Below are 17,069 nucleotides of genomic sequence, written 5' to 3'. Positions count from 1 at the left end.
GATACCCTTGGCACCTGAAAGTTTTTTTCCTGGTTTTTATGTATAAGTCTGTTTTATTTTCCAATATAGGCTGAACATTCCAAGTCCAGATTGAGTCTTGCAGTTGTAAGAACGCAGCAGTTTTCCTCTGAACAAAGAGTTTCCAGATACATCTCAACACTAGAACACTTACCTGCTCGAGGAGGATGCGTTTGGCAACTTTGGGGAGGGCATGCAATCCCAGAGCCACCTTCAGTTTTTCAAAGAGCTCTTTCATTTTTCTACGAGCACGCTGTTCATTTGCTGTGTGATTCAGGCGATAAGAAGCAACATGCTTTGGCTTTCTGTTCCATAGTTTAGACTGCTGCAGACAAGAGTGACATCGTCAACAGATAAAATAAAAATGCAGCAACCTGTTTTAAGTAAGGGCAGTATCTAACAGGGCCACTGTTCTTACACAACTTAGAGCCAATGTATAAGTGACCTCTGATGCAACACCAATATTTGCCCCAAAATCTGGACTTATAAATGGCTCCACTATTCACCATGAAGCTGGGGAGGGAAGCAGCAGAGAAAGTCTTAAATAGCTTTTTAAAGGTGCAATCCTATGCCTGTTTAGACAGAAAAAAGCATGGCTGGCTGGGGCATGCTGAGAGTTGTAGGATTCTTTTGCCTAAACAGGCATAGGATTGCACTCTAAACAGCAGCTGTTATGCGCAAGGAAAGGTATGGTATGATGGGGACGATGCCATCAGAACAGCAGCGGATGTAGATGGCTATGAGCCAATCCCCTTTCCAATCCTCTCCCCATTCCACAGGTTCCTGATGGACTGGCTACTGTATCCTCTGGCCTGGTTGTGGTGTATGTCAGATCAGTTCATAATAAGATCTCATTCATCTATGATACAATTGTAGAGGAGGAAGCTGACCTGGCATATATTACTGAGACCTGGATGGGTGAGTTTGGCAGCATAGACCTGTCCCAGCTCTGCCTGCCCAGTTATTTGGTATAGCATCAGGCCAGGCTGGAGGGTCAGGAGTGGGGAGTTGCCGTGATCCATAAAAGCTCCATTTTAGTCACCAGGAAACCCCTCCATCCTGGGACTAGCTATGAGGGCTCCCCCTCACTGAGGCAGTCTTGGATGTGGTACTGGAGAACCCTAGGACCCTGCTCCTGGGGGACTTCAACATCCATGCTGAAACTGCCTTAACAGGACCAACTCAGGACTTCATGTCTTCCATGACAACTGTGGGGCTATCTCAGTCTGTCACTGGCTCAACACACAGGTCAGGGCATACCTTTGATTGGGCCTTTGTCTCTGGGTGTGAGGGGAGTGGTCTGGATGGGGGTAGAAATCACCCCATTGTCATGGTCATGGTCATATCATTTTCTGGTGAAGTTTGGTCTCATGGTGCCAGTCTCTCCCTGCAGGGGTGGAGGACCCATTAAGATGGTCCATCCCCAGAGACCTATGGAATCCAGTGGATTTTTGAATGCTGTGGAGGATTTTTCAGTAGCCAGAGCTGGCAGTTCTGTCAAGGCCATTGTTACACTGTGGAATGGCAAGGTGCAACAGGCCATCAACACGATTACTGTAGAGCTCAGAAGGCTTCCTGGTTAGCTCTGGAAAATGAAACAGGTCAGAAGATGGCTGGAGCAAAAGTGGCATAAGACTAGTCGTGAAGGTGATTGAGCACAAGTAAGAGCATATAATCACACCTACTGCACGGTGATGAAGGTGGCAAAGAAGGCTTACTTTGCTGCCTCCATCACATCCTTGAGGAGCTATCCAGCTGAGCATTTCTGGGTGGTTAGAGGGTTATTGTGCCCCAGTGATTCCAATATTAAAGCCCTTGGAGGCCCGCTGTGACAAATTTGCAAGACACTTCAAATATAAAATCTCCCACATTCATGCACACTTGACCACTGCTATTGATGCAGTGTCTACTGAAGTGCCCAATGCATTGTGTTATCCTGTTTTGTGGGATCAGTTTCACTTTTTGGAGCCTGAGGATGTGGAGAAAATGCTTTCATCTGTACAACCCAACACATGCTCTCTCAACACTTGCCCTTCATGGCTTTTGAGCTAGTCACGGGGAACTGAATGGATGGAACAGGGGAGTGGTGTACGCATCATTGCATGATGGTGTGGTCCCAACTGCCTTAAAGGAACCAGTGCTGTGACCACTCCTGACAATACCCTCCTTGGACCCACAGATCTATGCCAACTATCGTCTGGTCACAATTACCCCCATTCTGGGGTACTCCAAAGAGTGGTGGCATCCCAGCTACAGGTGTTCTTGAATGGAACTGATTATTTGGATCTGAGTTCAGACCCAGTTTTGGGATGGAACTGGCCTTGGTTGCCCTGATGGATTACCTTCTTTGGGAGAGAGGCAGGGGAGTGTGACCCTGTTACTTCTTCATGAACTCTCAGCTGCTTTAGATATCATTCATCCTAGTATCCTCCTGGAATGCCTTTGTGAGTTGGAGGCACTGTTCTACAGTGGATTGGCAATTACAGACTTTCAGAGAATAACGCTGGGTGACTGAGTCTCGGCCTGTTGGCAGTTGAACCGTGGGGTGTCACAGGGCACAGTTTTGAACCCAATATTATTTAATATCTGTATAAAGCCTTTGGGAGCAGTTATTAAGAGGTCTGGGGCAAGGTGTCACCAGTATGCTGACAACACCCAGCTCTATTTCTCTGTGACATCTGAATCAGGAGAGACTGTGCATATTTTGAACCAGTGCCTGGATACAGATATGGCTTGGATGAGGGCTAATAAACTGAAGCTGAATCCTTGTAAGACAGAGACCCTGTGGGTGGGCAAAGTTCCCAGGTTTGAGAATTGAACTGTTCACCTGTCCTGGATGGGGTTGCACTCCCTCTGAAGGAGTGGGTACATAGTTTGAGGGTGCTCCTAGATCTATCTTTGTCACTGCAAGCCTAGGTGACCTCAGTGGCCCAGAATGCCCATTACCATTGTTTAGTGCACTAACTACACCTGTTCTTGGATAGGGAGAGCCTAGCCATGGTGATCCATGGACTGGTAACCTCATGATTAGACTACTGTAATGTGCTCTATGTGGGGATCCCCTTCTGCCTGATTTGGAAGTTGCAGCTACTGCAGAATGCAGCATCTGGGGTACTTAGTAGGACACCCAGCTATACTCATATAACACCTGTGTTAAAAGAACTGCACTGGCTGCCTATTAGCTACTGAGCCACGTTCAAGGTTATGTTGTTGACGTACAAAGCCCTAAACAACTTGGGACAAGGATACCTAGCACATTGCCTTCCCCTATATATACCCAGCTGGCCTTTAAGATTTTCAGAGACGTTGCTGGTCGTTTCATGAACAGAATGTCACCACGTAATATCTTGATGGCAGGCCTTCTCAGTAGTAGCGCCACCCACCCTCTGGAAAACCCTCCCCCATGCAGTTTAGGAGGAAGAAAATGTGGCATGCTTCAAATGCCTCCTGAAAACACATTTATTCACCCAGACTTTCTCTGGTTTGTAATTAATTGCAATTAATCATATGCTGCTTCACCGCAGTGTTTCTTGTATTGTTATTGTAAATGAAATTCTTTTTAATAGTGTCTTTAAATTTGCTTTTTAATATTTATATATGAACCACTTAGAGATACTAAGTGGCATATAAGTACTATTAATAAATAATTAAACAATAAATAGCAGTTTCAGTTTGAAGCTCCTACACTGAAAGTTTAGTTTATTTGTACTGTTCTATTGGATATTATATATACTGATGTTCCTTCTATGTATTTATCTGTGAACATTATGGTGATTTGTAATTGTTTCTAGTGTATTCTTTGAATACTGTTATATTTTTTGTTGTTTGATAGCTTGTAAACTATATTCATTTTTGTTCATTTGTTACGTTGTGAGCCGCTTTGGGCACAATTTTATGGAAAAGCAGCATACAAATATAAGATGATGATGGTGAAGAAGAAGAAGAAGAAGAAGAAGAAGAAGAAGAAGAAAAACAAATGAGTCATGCACCATACTATGCAAACCCTGGGATTTTCAGCTGGATCACTGAGGGGTGAGGAGGGTTATCACCAAACCTGTATCATGACATGTATAAAACAATGTTCTTTAAATTTCTCCAAAAGCAATCAATATATATTTCAGCCAGCCACACACACCACAAGCAACAGGAGAACAAATGTGTATCCACCTTAGCAGACTTCGTCATCGCTTTATTTGAAGAGTCATGAACAAGATGCCTAGAAGGATTTAAAAAAGTATTTAGTTACCCAAGGCAATCTGGCTTGGAAAACAGCTTTACCACAGACAAAAACAGCAGCGAAACCACTCCTTATACCAAAATGAGTAGAAATATGTGATCTGTCTCATATGAAAAGTCTCCTGAAATCGAATCCGAAGAAAGTCCCCATCCCACCCTACCCTTTTCTGTTGTGCCCCTCTTGCTTTTTCTCTCTCCTGTATATTACTCATTCTCATGAAAAAATTAAGACAGAAGAATGTATCAGAAGGCAACTTACAGAGCACATGTCAGGCTCTTAATACAATGCTCTAAAATATAATACTTTAACTTCATAGAATCATACAATAGTAGGGTTGGAAGGGGCCTACAAGGCCATCGAGTCCAACCCCCTGCTCAATGCAGGAATCCAAGTCAGAGCGTCCCTGACAGATGGCTGTCCAGCCTCATCTTGAACGCCTCCAGTGGGGGAGAGCCCACCACCTCCCTAGGTAATTGGTTCCATTGTCATATTGCTGTAACAGTCAGGAAGTTTTTCCTCATGTTCAGCAGGAATCTGGCTTCCTGTCATTTGAGCCCATTATTCCGTGTCCTGCACTCTGTGATGATCGAGAAGAGATTGCCCAGTTCTTTCAGGCTCTCTTCATAGGGCTTTGTTTCCAGTCCCCTGATCATCTTTGTTGCCCTCCTCTGAACCCTCTCCAGTTTGTCTGCATCCTTCTTAAAATGTAGTGCCCAGAACTGGACACAGTACTCCAGATGAAGCCTAACCAGTGCTGAGTAGAGGAGAACTAGGACTTCCTGGGATTTGGAAGCTCTGCTTCTATTAATGCAGCCCAAAATAGCATTTGCCTTTTTTGCAGCCACATCACATTGTTGGCTCATATTCAGCTTGTGATCAACAACAATTCCAAGCTCCTTCTTGCTTGTACTGTTGTTGAGCCAACTATCCCCCATCTTGTAACTGTGCCTTTGGTTTCTTTTTCCTAGGTGCAGAACTTGGCATTTATCTCTATTAAATGTCATTCTGTTGTTTTCTGCCCAGCGCTCCAGTCTATCCAGATCACTTTGAATTTTGTTTCTGTCTTCCAAAGTATTAGCTATCCCGCCCAATTTTGTGTCATCTGCCAATCTGATCAGCATTCCCAGCACCTCCTCCTCCAAGTCATTAATAAAAATGTTGAAGAGCACTGGGCCCAGGACTGAGCCCTGCGGTACTCCGCTCGTTACCTCTCCCCAGTTTGAGAAGGTCCCATTGATAAGCACTCTTTGAGTCCGATTCTGTAGCCAGCTGTGGATCCACCGGATCGTTGTTTCATCTAGCCCACTTTGAGCTAGTTTGCTCATCGGGATATCATGGGGCTCTTTGTCGAAAGCTTTGCTGAAGTCAAGGTATATTATGTGTACAGCATTCCCACAGTCCACAAGAGAGGTTACTTGATCAAAAAATGAGATCAGATTTGTCTCGCAGGATTTGCTCTTGACAAATCCATATTGGCTTCGAGTAATCACTGCATTGTTTTCAAGGTGCTTACAGATGGATTGCTTTACAATCTACTCCAGAATTTTCCCAGGGATTGATGTCAGACTGACTGGTCTGTAGTTCCCAGGTTCCTCCTTTTTACCCTTTTTGAAGATAGGGACAACATTTGCCCTCCTCCAGTCATCTGGCACTTCACCCGTCCTCCATGATTTGTCAAAAAGAATAGACAGCGGTTCTGAGAGTTCTTCTGCCAGTTCCTTTATTACTCTAGGGTGCAGTTCATCTGGCCCTGGAGATTTGAACTCATTCAAAGTAATTAGGTGTTCCTTGACCATATGCCTATCGATTTCAAGCTGCAATCCTGCCCCTTCAGCCTGTACTTCGCCTTTGCCAGGGGGTTCATAGACCCTCTTTTGGGAGAAGACTGAGCCAAAGTAGGAATTGAGCACCTCTGCCCTTTCTTTGTCCTCTGTTATCATTTTGCCATCCATATTTAATAGCTGAAGAACCATTTCTTTCCTCTGTCTTTTATTATGCATGTATCTAAAGAAAGCCTTTTTGTTGCCTTTAGCATCCCTCGCTAACCTCAGCTCGTTCTCACCTTTAGCTTTCCTGATGCCATCCCTGCAATTCTGTGCTACCTGCCTGTACTCTTCCTTTGTTGCTTGGCCTCCCTTCCACTTCCTGTATGTGTCCTTTTTTGTTTTCAGGTCATCTCTAAGCTTTTTGTGAAGCCACATTGGTTTCTTCTGTTGCCTTCCACCTTCTCTTTCTGTTGGAATTGTTTGTAATTGTGCCTTGAGAATTTCCTTGTTTAAAAGCTCCCACCCATCTTGGACTCCTTTTCTCGTTAGTGTTGCTTGCCATGGGACCTTACTGATCATTGTTCTGAGTTTATTAAAATCAGCTTTCCTAAAATTCAGGGTACGCATTTGACTACACTCAGCTTTTGCTTCCCTTAGAACCAAGAACTCATATATAACATGGTCACTTTCCCCCAGAGTTCCTGTAACTGCTACTTTATCCACTAAGTCATCTCTGTTGGTTAGGATCAAGTCAAGGATAGCCAATCCTCTAGTTCCTTCCTCCGCTTTCTGTAGGAGGAAGTTATCCACCACACAAGTCAGGAATTTCCTGGAGGGGCCATGTTTTGCAGAATTTGTCTCCCAACAAATATCGGGGAAATTGAAGTCCCCCATTACTACTACATCATGCTTCCTTAAAACATTGGCTATTTGCTTTTCAAAAGTTTCATTCTCGTCTTCTCCTTGATTGGGTGGCCGGTAGTAGAATCCGACCACCGGGTTCCTTTTATTCTTTGCTCCATTTATTTTGATCCAGATGCTCTCAATGGGGCTGTCAAGCTCATCCTCCTGTATTTCTGTACAGAGATATGTATTTTTAACATATAGTGCAACTCCACCTCCCTTTCTGTTCCTCCTGTTCTTTTTGAACAAGATATATCCTTCAATTGCTGTATTCCAGTCATGAGAGTCATCCTACCAAGTTTCAGTTACACCTATCAAGTCATAATTTCCCTCTTGTATTAAGAGTTCAACTTCATTCTGTTTGTTTCCCATACTCTGGGCATTAGTATATAGACATCAAAGACCATGTGCTTTATTAGTCTGACTTTCTTCCTACATGTTTCTGAAGAATATTATTGGGTGCTATTAGAGATGTTGTTGTGTCTGTTGTGATGCATGAGCCTTCGTCCATTGTTATCCCCAACTTTACAGCTCCCTCCCTCATAGGATCAGTTTACAGCCCTCCTGATGAAGTTCTTCATGCTGTGGCCAAACACATTCTTCCCAGCCTTTGTGAGGTGCAACCCGTCCCTTGCCAACAGCCCATCTTCCAGGAAGTATAGCCCATGGTCCCAGAATCCAAATCTCTTGCACCAGCACCACCTTCGTAGCCAGTCATTCACCTGGAGTATTTTTCTTTCCCTTTCTACCCCTCTTCTAGCTACTGGAAGGATGGATGAGAAAACTATCTGGGCCCCAAAGTTCTTGAGTTTCCTTCCCAAAGCTTCAAAGTCTGACGTGATTTCTTCGTAGCTCTGCTTGGCGGTATCATTTGTTCCCGCCAAGCAGAGCTACGAAGAAATCACGTCAGACCTTACATACACATTATACTCATACTAGGACCAAAATAAATTGAGATTATTTTTTAAAAAAATTTAAGATAATAGTCTGAACACTAACATTTTTCCATGGAGTAACTAGGAAGTTGCCCTACACCAGACCAGACTATTTGGCTGCAATTAAGGAGCTGCCTTATACTAAGCCAGACTATTTGGCCATCTGTTGTCTACACTAACTGGCAGAAGCTCCCCAGGGTTTTCCCCCCATCACCTGCTACTTGATTCCTTTAACTGGAGATATCAGGGATTGAACCTGGGAAATTCTGCACATAAAACATGTGCTCTACTACTGAGCTAAGATACCACTTGTCTTAATAAGAAACTTAGTAAGAAATTTATTTTTTTTCATAATATCCATAGCCAGAAGAAATTCATATGTGTAAAGATTAAGGTGAACAGTCTCCTGTGTAGCTACAGTATTTTATTGGGCATTCTATTTCTACTCTAAATAAATGATAGCTGGCACTTTGGCTATCTGTGAGTGGTCTGCATAGAAAGAAGGGCTTCAGACTGGTCTGACTGGCTGCTAATTGGACAGCTTGGAATTTCTCTCTTGCCTGAAGAAAAACCTACTGACTAGTAATAGCAGCAAAAAGTACTACAGTGATATGGAGGGCAAGTTGAAATTTATTTAAGGTGAGTCAGTTTTGTCCAACCCTCATTCACTTCTTTTTGTCTTTACACTCCTATTTTCTGCTCCAGTCTCTGCACCCTATTCTCATGTTTTGCCATCTGCCATATTCTGTGTGAGGCAAGAATGCCCTCTCCCCACTGCCCCTTTGTCTAGACAGATTAGAGGGGAAGATATTTTATAGCATTCACCAGGCATCTCTTCCTCCTCCCTAGAGACAAAGTGCTCGAGCCCAGTACTCTTCAGGCCTGTCCTCAATAGCCAAACTGAGGCAACTCTCTTGCCCTCTGGATATTTTCCATGCTCTCTTACACTCTAAGGTATATACCACAGAACCTTCATAACCCTTCTAATCGAGCAGCCCTTTCCCTTTTTCTACTTGTCTGATTCTTTAGCACAGCAGCCACTGAGCTGCAACTAAAGAGCTGTCATACCTATCTCTTCCTTGACAGCCGTACAGGCCTCCATGTTAGTTTCCCTTTTGGATTCCTTACAAATCCTAAAGGTTTGAACTGACTACATGAAAAAATAACCCAGTAATCTCAGAGTTAAAGGAAAAGCTTTGGCTTCTAAACCATTGAAAGCCTTAGCACAAGGGTGGGCAACTTCTGGAGGTGAAGGGGCCACACCCCACCCCTGCCAAATTTGCCACCATGGTGGCCAAAACTGTGAGAGTTTCACAGGGAAACAAGGCATGCGGGGAGCCCACGCCTGGGAGCATGATTCTGCATGCGAACAAGGTGTAGGCTTCCCACATGCCTTGCTTCCCGGCAAAATTGCTGCAACTCTTGCCAGTGGCAGAATTGCAATGGTGACAGAGGAACACAGCTGGGGCTACAAAAATGGCCATGGGGGTCTGCATACGGCCTGTGTGTTGCCAACACCTGCCTTAGTGCATGAACACAGCATATTGTAGGATGAGCCTCGGTCTGTATTAAAATCAGCTATATCTGCAAGGCATAATAAAAACATTATACTAAACATCAATTTGCTGGTTAAAAAAAACATGCTTACAGTTGTCTGGATATTAAGGCATGGGTATCTGCAGTTTTCAGGTGAGAAATACTTGTTTTCTCTGAAAGCTCCTCCGAAGACTCTGTGTCCACATTCTCGTAATCTTGACTGGAGTCACTTTCATCCTGAAATGAAGCCTTAAAAAGGCAGTTAAAATTAGTCCTGCAGAGAAATTCCAATCAGGTAACTGTTTCATTTCAAACTCAAGACTATAAAAAGTTCAAAACATGTCACCTATACCATTAAGAAGTGATGATAAAATTCTTAGCCTAGCATCTATATCCAAGCTATAAAGCCTTCAAGTCAGTGCAATAATTTTGAGAGCGATTATTAGATTCATCTGTAACCCTGGATGTTAGCAATCAACAACAATTACAGTGCAGGACAGAAGTGCTCAGGTACTCGCTATGCACATGTTCCTGGTTATATAGCCATATGTTTGTGTACAGCAAGCTGTACAAGGATACAGTTGGAAGCCATTCCCATTATGGCAGAGTAACATTTTCCAGACACTGCAATTACGGAAAAACGCCAAGGCTAAATCCATATAAAGCCCAGTTAATATAATTTCCCCATGACCAGTTTACAGCCAGAAGAAGCTCTGTGAGCCAGGACTATGGCTCATAACTTTACAATCTAGGGCAGTCTATAAGGAAGGGACCAGGGCTCAGCAGCAGAGCATATGCTTTACTTTGGTTCAGTCCCCAACAACTCCAGCTAAAGAATTTCCAATAGCAAGGCTAAGAAAGGCCCTAAATTGAGTCCTTTGAAAGCTGCTGCCAGTCTTAGCAGACAACACTGCAATACATAAGCCAATAGTTTGACTCAATATAAGACAGCTTCATATGTTCAGGCAGCAACATGTTAATATAGGGGAGAAACTGTGCACCACTTCAACACCAGAGATTCCACTGCTGAAGAGGAAAGCGGCTGTTCCATTTATTTGAGTCACTGGCAGCAAGAGCGTCTAATAAATCTCTCGCTTTTTATGACTTTCATCCAGGTCCATCTACAACTTATTTGGATTGCTGCCTTAGTCTTAAGTAGTGTCATCTTTTTCCTGGTCTGTTGCACACTAGTTGTGAAATACATGCATGCTCTCTAGGATAGAAGAAGAGATTTTAAGCAATGAATAAGAAAATGTTGACAGGTGTATCCAGAAGCAAGAGAAAGTTAGGCAGAGCATATGTATCAATAAACAATGCCTAAACAAATCAATAAAAAGTTTTAAAGCTGCACAGGATGCAACTCAAGAATGTAAGAGCAGCCATGCTGAATCATACCAAGGGTCCATCTAGTCCAGCATTCTGTTCACACAGTGGCCAACCAGCTTCACACGGAAAACTCACAAGTAGGACATGAGTGCAACAGCACCCTCCCATCCATGTTCCCCAGTAGCTGGCGAAGATAGGCATACTGCCACCAATCCTGGAGGTAGTATATAGCCATTGATAGCCTTCTCCAGGAATTTGTCTACCCCCCTTTTTAAAGCCATCCAAATTGGTGGCCATCACATCTTGTGGTAGTGAATTCCTTAGTTTAACTACGCACTGTGTGAAGTACTTCCTTTTACCTGTCCTGAATCTCCCACTAATTAGCTTCATGGGATGACCCCAGGTTCTAATATTATGATGGAGAAAAATGTCTCCCTATCCACTTTCTCCACAGCATAATTTTGTACACCTCGATCATGTCTCCCCTTACCTTCCTTTTTTCCAAGCTAAGCAAGCCCAGCTCTTGTAACCTTCCCTCATAGGGGAGCTGCTCCAGCCCCTTAATCATTTTAGTTGCCCTTTTCTGCACTTTTTCCAGTTCTACAGTATCTTTCTTTTAGGTGCAGTGACCAGAACAGTACACATTATTCTAAGTGTGGTTGCACCAAAGATGAGAAAGAAAATAAATTTCAGGAAATCAATCATATTTCCAGCAACTATTTAAAATATGAGCCTTCAATTTTGATGCTCTGAAGGCTAAGTAACAAAAAGTCTGGAGTTTCTATCAGGCTTACCAACTGAGAACCATCACGTGAAGTGTCTTCAGGAAGTTTAACTTGATGTTCCTTCTTGAGCATCACTTTAAGGATATAGGAATGGTCTAATGATACAACATCAGGATGGAAGACGGGAGAACCACTTGATAATTGCTCTACGCTTTCTGTATCTTTTTCAGCCATCTCTGAAGTAACAGCATGTCTGTCATGTGTGATGCTTGTAGAAAAGGACTCTGGTGGATTTGCTAGCAACTTATTTTCTTCTAATTTGGTATCATACATCATGACTTCTGATGCTATGGCCTCCAACTCTTGAAAGGCTGATCTGTTTTCTTCTATCTTAACAGCACTGAACCCATCTTTCAGACTGGTGTTCTTTATCTGGAGGGATACAACATGTTGGAATTTGGGTCATTTTTCTGCCCTGGAAACTTACCAGGATGAACTGGCATTAGGTTAGGTGCACTTATTTGGTTGCCCACTGGTGGTGCATATTATTTTAGAATGTGAGCCTGCCTCAGTTACAAAATTCCTAGATGCCAGCTAGCAACAAAGAATGCTAGCGCTGGGGGTTTATTTTAGATCCCAGTCCTGCAAACAGCTGTGCAACATTTTCAGATTCCTAGTGAGGAGCATCAAATTTCTAGCTGTCTAAGCAACTAGACAGCTGGGATTTTTTTTTCCATCTCTGGGTATAGCTTAGCATAATACAAAATAAAGTTAATTGGTGGTTTTGTAAAGAACCATACACCTCAATAACTGATTAAGCCATTGTTTTATGACCTATTTACAAGTTTTCTAGTCATGGCGGGCATTACATTTAATAGAACGCTTGCATGTAGTCCAGATTATGTGAGAAACATTAAAGGCTAGTTTTGATGGTAAAGCTAGAGAACTGAGTGGTGAGATATACAGAAGAGAAATTAAGGAAAGTCATACCAGAAGGCAGACAGACATATGCTTTGGACACCAAAACATATTCCCATACACTACTGCCACTTGTTCCAAGACAAGTGGCAGTAGTGATCTCAACCAGCCACAGTAGCTTCCACTGGCCTCCAATAATGGTTATATTAAAAACCATTTTACCCTGAGAAATTTTTCAGTTTAGAAGATTTGGGTGCTCACCAGTGTTTCAATCTGGTAGTCAAATATTCCATCAATCTCCTCCTCTGTAGAATCAGCATTTTTTCCATTATTTTCTATAGTGTCAATGGTAATATCAGTGGATATACGACCATTTTTATGATGGTTGGTTTTAGGTGCATTTTGTTCTAAACACTTAGATAATGACCTCTGGGATGTTTTGCTCCAAGCTCTGCTGACTTGAACAAGGTAATCTTTAACAATTTGAGTCTCTCCCTGAGAACTAGTAATACCTTTTTTGTAGCTAGAAGTGTTGCAGTTCTCCTGAATGTCAGTATTTGTTTTAGGTACTGATTCTTGAGCACTATCCACATATTTATTTCCTAGCGCATTGTTTTGGTCCTTTGCACAGCTGACCTCAGGTTCTTTCTGTTTTTCCTCGCTACATGCTATTTCTATGGAGTCACCCCTCTCCTTCCTGTGCTTCCCTAGTAGTTTGGAATCGTTTTGGTTTTCCCACTGACTCTGAGGCAGTTTGGTCCCTTTCTGTTGTTGTTTTGTACAGTTCATGATTACAGTCTGATTCTGTTCCCGTAGCTCTTTGGAAGACAAGGTCAGCTGTATCTGCTCTGGTCCTTCTGAATCAGTAGGTGGACTTTGCATTTGGGCAATGTTTGCTTCCTCCCTATTTGTACTTTTAAACTGTACAGCCTCTTGCTGATTTGTGGAGCCTTTCTGCAATATTTGTCTTACAAGAACCTCAGTTTGCCAACACCTTTCAGCAACCTCATCTGACTCATCTTTAAGATATCTGGCATGCTGTTTCTTCTCAATAACTTTGATTTTCTCATCGTCTGGCTTCCTGCTAACATATGAATGGTCTGACAATATGTCTGTAAAAATGTCAGGATATAAGAAGGGTGTCTCATTTGATAATTCTTCCTCTGCATATGTATTATCTAGAGCTGTCTTTGTCATAACTGCACATTTATCACATCTGATTACATTCACTTTTAACTCCTCAAAACTACCTCACTGATTTGCTATCAGTTCATTTTCTTCTGGCCTGGTATCAGATGCTGTGACTTCTGACTCTGTGGCAATTACCTCTTGCGAATCTAAGACTTCCTCTTCTTCTGGCTTTATGGTATCCAGCTCCTCTTGATGATTTACACTGAATGAAGCGCTAGCCATCAGAAGAGATAAATTATGCTGGAAAATAGCAGGTAGAACAACCTTCTGCCCTGGAAGATGAAGCAACACAGGACTGCCAGACTGAAGGGGTACTAAGCTAGTTCTGCTATTTGGCTGTAGACTGGAGCAGTATCCAATTTTATATTCCGACCCTGCCACTTGTGCAATACTTGTAGGATAAAGTTTTGGAGACAAATCAACAGCTTGTGATTCAAGAACAGGTTCTGATGGAAAGATGATTGCTGCTCGAGTTTCTGAAATCGGAGGTATAAGCTTGGACTGATATGTAGATTTCTCTGGAAGCATGGATGTTCCTGGTGATGGGATTCCTACATCAGACTCTGTAACGAAGAGACAAATACCATTTCTTTCTATATATAACTATTGCAAAGAAGGAGGACCTTGACTTATTAGGGGAAAAGTAGCCAAAGTCCCATGTATTCCTTTCATATCAGAAGGTTGGCTACTATCCTCTCAGTTACACTATTAGGAACAAACCTATGCAAGAGCTCTCCTTGACAGAATAATATACTTTACACAATGAAAACTGTAGACTCTATGTAAATCAATGCAGAATATTTGATAGCTCACCCAACCTGAAAACCTACACTACCCTCAGTAGGTGCTAAAAAGGAACACACAGCAATCCCACAGGGAGGGTCAGGCTAGTGAGATTACATGTTGAATTTACTAGACAAACAATGGCAAATAAAATGTTCAGATTACCCTCGCCTGTTTATTTATTGAGTCATCTTCTGAACACAGCATCATCTGTATATGTACTTTTGTGGGGTAAGAATACAAATAAAGAACTGCCAAGCTGAAAAAGACAAATTGTATACTTTATTATTAAAATGCAAACTAGTTTAAGCTACTACTTTTCATCACGCACTAAGCAGGTTGCTTTAAAGACCTCTGAAGGAGATTACCTTTTTTCTATTTTGCCAGCTCTTGGGATTCAACATACTAATATTTACAGAATTGTTAGAAGGTTGGTTTTCAAACCTCACCTCCAGAGTCACACTCTGTACCACAAGGTTCTTCAAGAGAGTCTGGAACAAAGTCCTAAGATAGATGGGGCAAATGAGAAATCAGAAGAGGGCAAGGGAAGTCTAGAATGTTTTTCCAGACTTACGTGTTTTAAAATAGTAAGAGCAGAAGTAATATGATTACTAGCTTTCTCAACAAAGCACCTATTATAGAATTCTTAACTGTGTGTGTTTTCTCAAAATACTCTGTAATATCAATTAGTTTCCCTTACTTCCAGCCAGGGGTGCAGGATAGCTAGGACAAGGATATCAGTGCTCATGACTGATATTGCAAGATCTCATGACATGAACTGCAAGATCTTAAGGCACTTTCTGAAATAATTCCTCCATAAGAGTATTCATAATTATTGTAGATAATCTCAGTAAAGATCAAAATTAGGTATTAATATATTAAGTGGAGAGAAAAGAAATGCATTGATCATTTTACCTCTCCAATGCACTTTTTAGAACTGGGGTTCTGTTGGTTCCTCCGTTGCTGCCTTGTCTTCCCAGTGTTGCCCTTGTACTTTGGAGTGCAAGCATATGACCTCATTTTTCCAAAGTTTAAAGGGACAGCATAATTGTGCTCCTCTTGAATCTAAAAGCCCAAACAGAACTACTCCATTAGAGCAACACAGAGCTTTAGAATCTGCACATCATTTATTCTTCCCCCTTTTCTTGAGTTATTCAAGGCCCAAACGAAGTGCAAGACAGCCATTTATTTTAAAGGCAAAGATCCTACTTTAAGACTGTTATCATTTACAACTTGATCCTTGTGCAAGGCAAGTACTAGACATATGCAGCAGAAAGGCTACTGTGCCACTGCTTCATGAATTATGGGGTTGCACAGTAGCTGCACCAAAGGATAATGCAAGTGTGCTACACAAGGTTTTGCATGACTCAGATGTGGGCCAAAAGGGTGTGTAAGACACTGACAGAATGAGGAAGTCCTGTCCCTCCACCAACACCCTCCTACTCTCCAAAGTGTATTTAAAAAAGCAAAGCTATTTATAAGTAGGGATTTCAAGCAGCGCTGACAAAATACATATTCGTGCTTGTTTGTTTTTGAACATAAATGATTCAAAATACTAGCTTGAAAGTAAAAACAAAAAAAAAACTTCATGTTTTACCAATGGAATGAATTTAAGCATTTTCAGTTGCTCTGGTTCAACACCACTGTAGGTAGACTTGAAAGGCAAAACCACTTCTGAGGGAGGCAGCATCACATGTTGCATTGGCTGAATGGCAGAAGGTGATGGGAAATAAACTGATTCTGCATCAGTCTTTATTTCTTCTTTTACCCATACTGGGAAATTTGCAGTAGGTCGATCTGGTTCTTCACTATAGACTGCTAAAAGAAAAGATAACAAACAGCTTAATCTTGAACTCAGAAGAGGAGAAACTGCAGAAGAGAAGAAAGAAAAGACAACAGGCCAGCCCAAATGGAGAACAGATGCAGTGTAAACTTGGGTTCAATTGATATATTCACATCCTTCTTAGCAACAGAACCAAGTATCACCATCGTGCTCTTCCCCTGCTCCTCCCTCCCAATCCCTTCCTTTGTGTCTTTTCTCGTGTCTTGTGGGTGGTATAGAAATGTATTAAATAAATAAAATGTTAATTTATTTAACTAGACTGCAGCTTCATAACATGAGCCCTGTTGGATCAGATCAAAAACCTATGTAGTCTTGGATTCTGTTCCGACAGCGGCCAGCCAAATGCCTAGGAGAACCCCACAAGAAGGACATGAGGTCAACAGCACCCCAGCAACTGGTATTCAGAAGCAGCCATTCCGTTATACTGGAAGTAATATATAGCTACCATGACGAGTAGCCATTGATAGACTTATTGTCCAATAGCCTTCAATGGGATCCATTAAAATACAAAAAAGGCCTAGAACACACACAAGCTCCCCTTCTCTCCAAATACAACCTATGGGCTTGCTCTACTCACTTTCTCTTAGGTGAACGAGCTCTCTCACAGTAATGAGAGTTACGGTAAGTAGTGAGTGGAATATGTTACTGGGATCCAGCAAGCTTCAAAGGTATCCCAGTATCCTTTTCTCTTGCAAGACTTCTGGCTTCAAGCAAGGAAACATCCTTGCTTCTGGTACAACGGAGTCATGCCTGCTCTCAGTGCCTGCAGTCAAACTCCTCCCTGCCTCCAGGCTTGCTGCTGGGACAACTGAGTTGGTGCCATGCTACTCCACCAAATAAGCCTCTTTTCCAAGGCAGATAAAAAGCTGTGCACAGAAAATGCATAAA

General features: G+C 42.3%; 2 protein-coding genes across 6 annotated transcripts in view; both read right to left on the bottom strand.

The window, feature by feature from the left end:
• Positions 1-17,069, bottom strand: part of LOC146357374 (MAX gene-associated protein-like) — a 49,551-nt gene that overhangs the window by 17,396 nt on the left and 15,086 nt on the right. For 3 of the 5 annotated variants that reach the window (XM_084846087.1, XM_084846125.1, XM_084846097.1), the window contains 8 exons: positions 15,936-16,156; positions 15,254-15,403; positions 14,788-14,842; positions 13,691-14,118; positions 11,516-11,878; positions 9,508-9,644; positions 4,186-4,234; positions 173-343 (listed from right to left, as the gene is read on the bottom strand). In XM_084846087.1, coding sequence (XP_084702213.1) covers positions 173-343; positions 4,186-4,234; positions 9,508-9,644; positions 11,516-11,878; positions 13,691-14,118; positions 14,788-14,842; positions 15,254-15,403; positions 15,936-16,156 — 1,574 coding nt within the window. The remainder of the gene's footprint in view (positions 1-172; positions 344-4,185; positions 4,235-9,507; positions 9,645-11,515; positions 11,879-13,690; positions 14,119-14,787; positions 14,843-15,253; positions 15,404-15,935; positions 16,157-17,069) is intronic. The other 2 variants (XM_084846107.1, XM_084846116.1) reach the window with 1 other exon arrangement.
• LOC146357375 (uncharacterized) lies at positions 12,595-13,606 on the bottom strand. The gene has a single exon (XM_084846139.1). It carries the CDS (start codon positions 13,559-13,561, stop codon positions 12,605-12,607), a length of 957 nt encoding a protein of 318 aa, XP_084702265.1. The 5' UTR covers positions 13,562-13,606; the 3' UTR covers positions 12,595-12,604.

This window comes from Heloderma suspectum, chromosome 1 (assembly GCF_057233095.1).
Source record: "Heloderma suspectum isolate Gila_16-S chromosome 1, 16-S_ref, whole genome shotgun sequence".
In the NCBI taxonomy this organism is placed as follows: Eukaryota; Metazoa; Chordata; class Lepidosauria; order Squamata; family Helodermatidae; genus Heloderma; species Heloderma suspectum.
The sequence above is the reverse complement of the archived record's forward strand: the minus strand, read 5'-3'. Positions and strand labels throughout refer to the sequence as shown.

What these genes read in the sequence shown, in the direction of transcription:
- LOC146357375 (XM_084846139.1), bottom strand. Translation starts at nt 13,561, where the DNA reads ATGACAAAGACAGCTCTAGATAATACATATGCAGAGGAAGAATTATCA.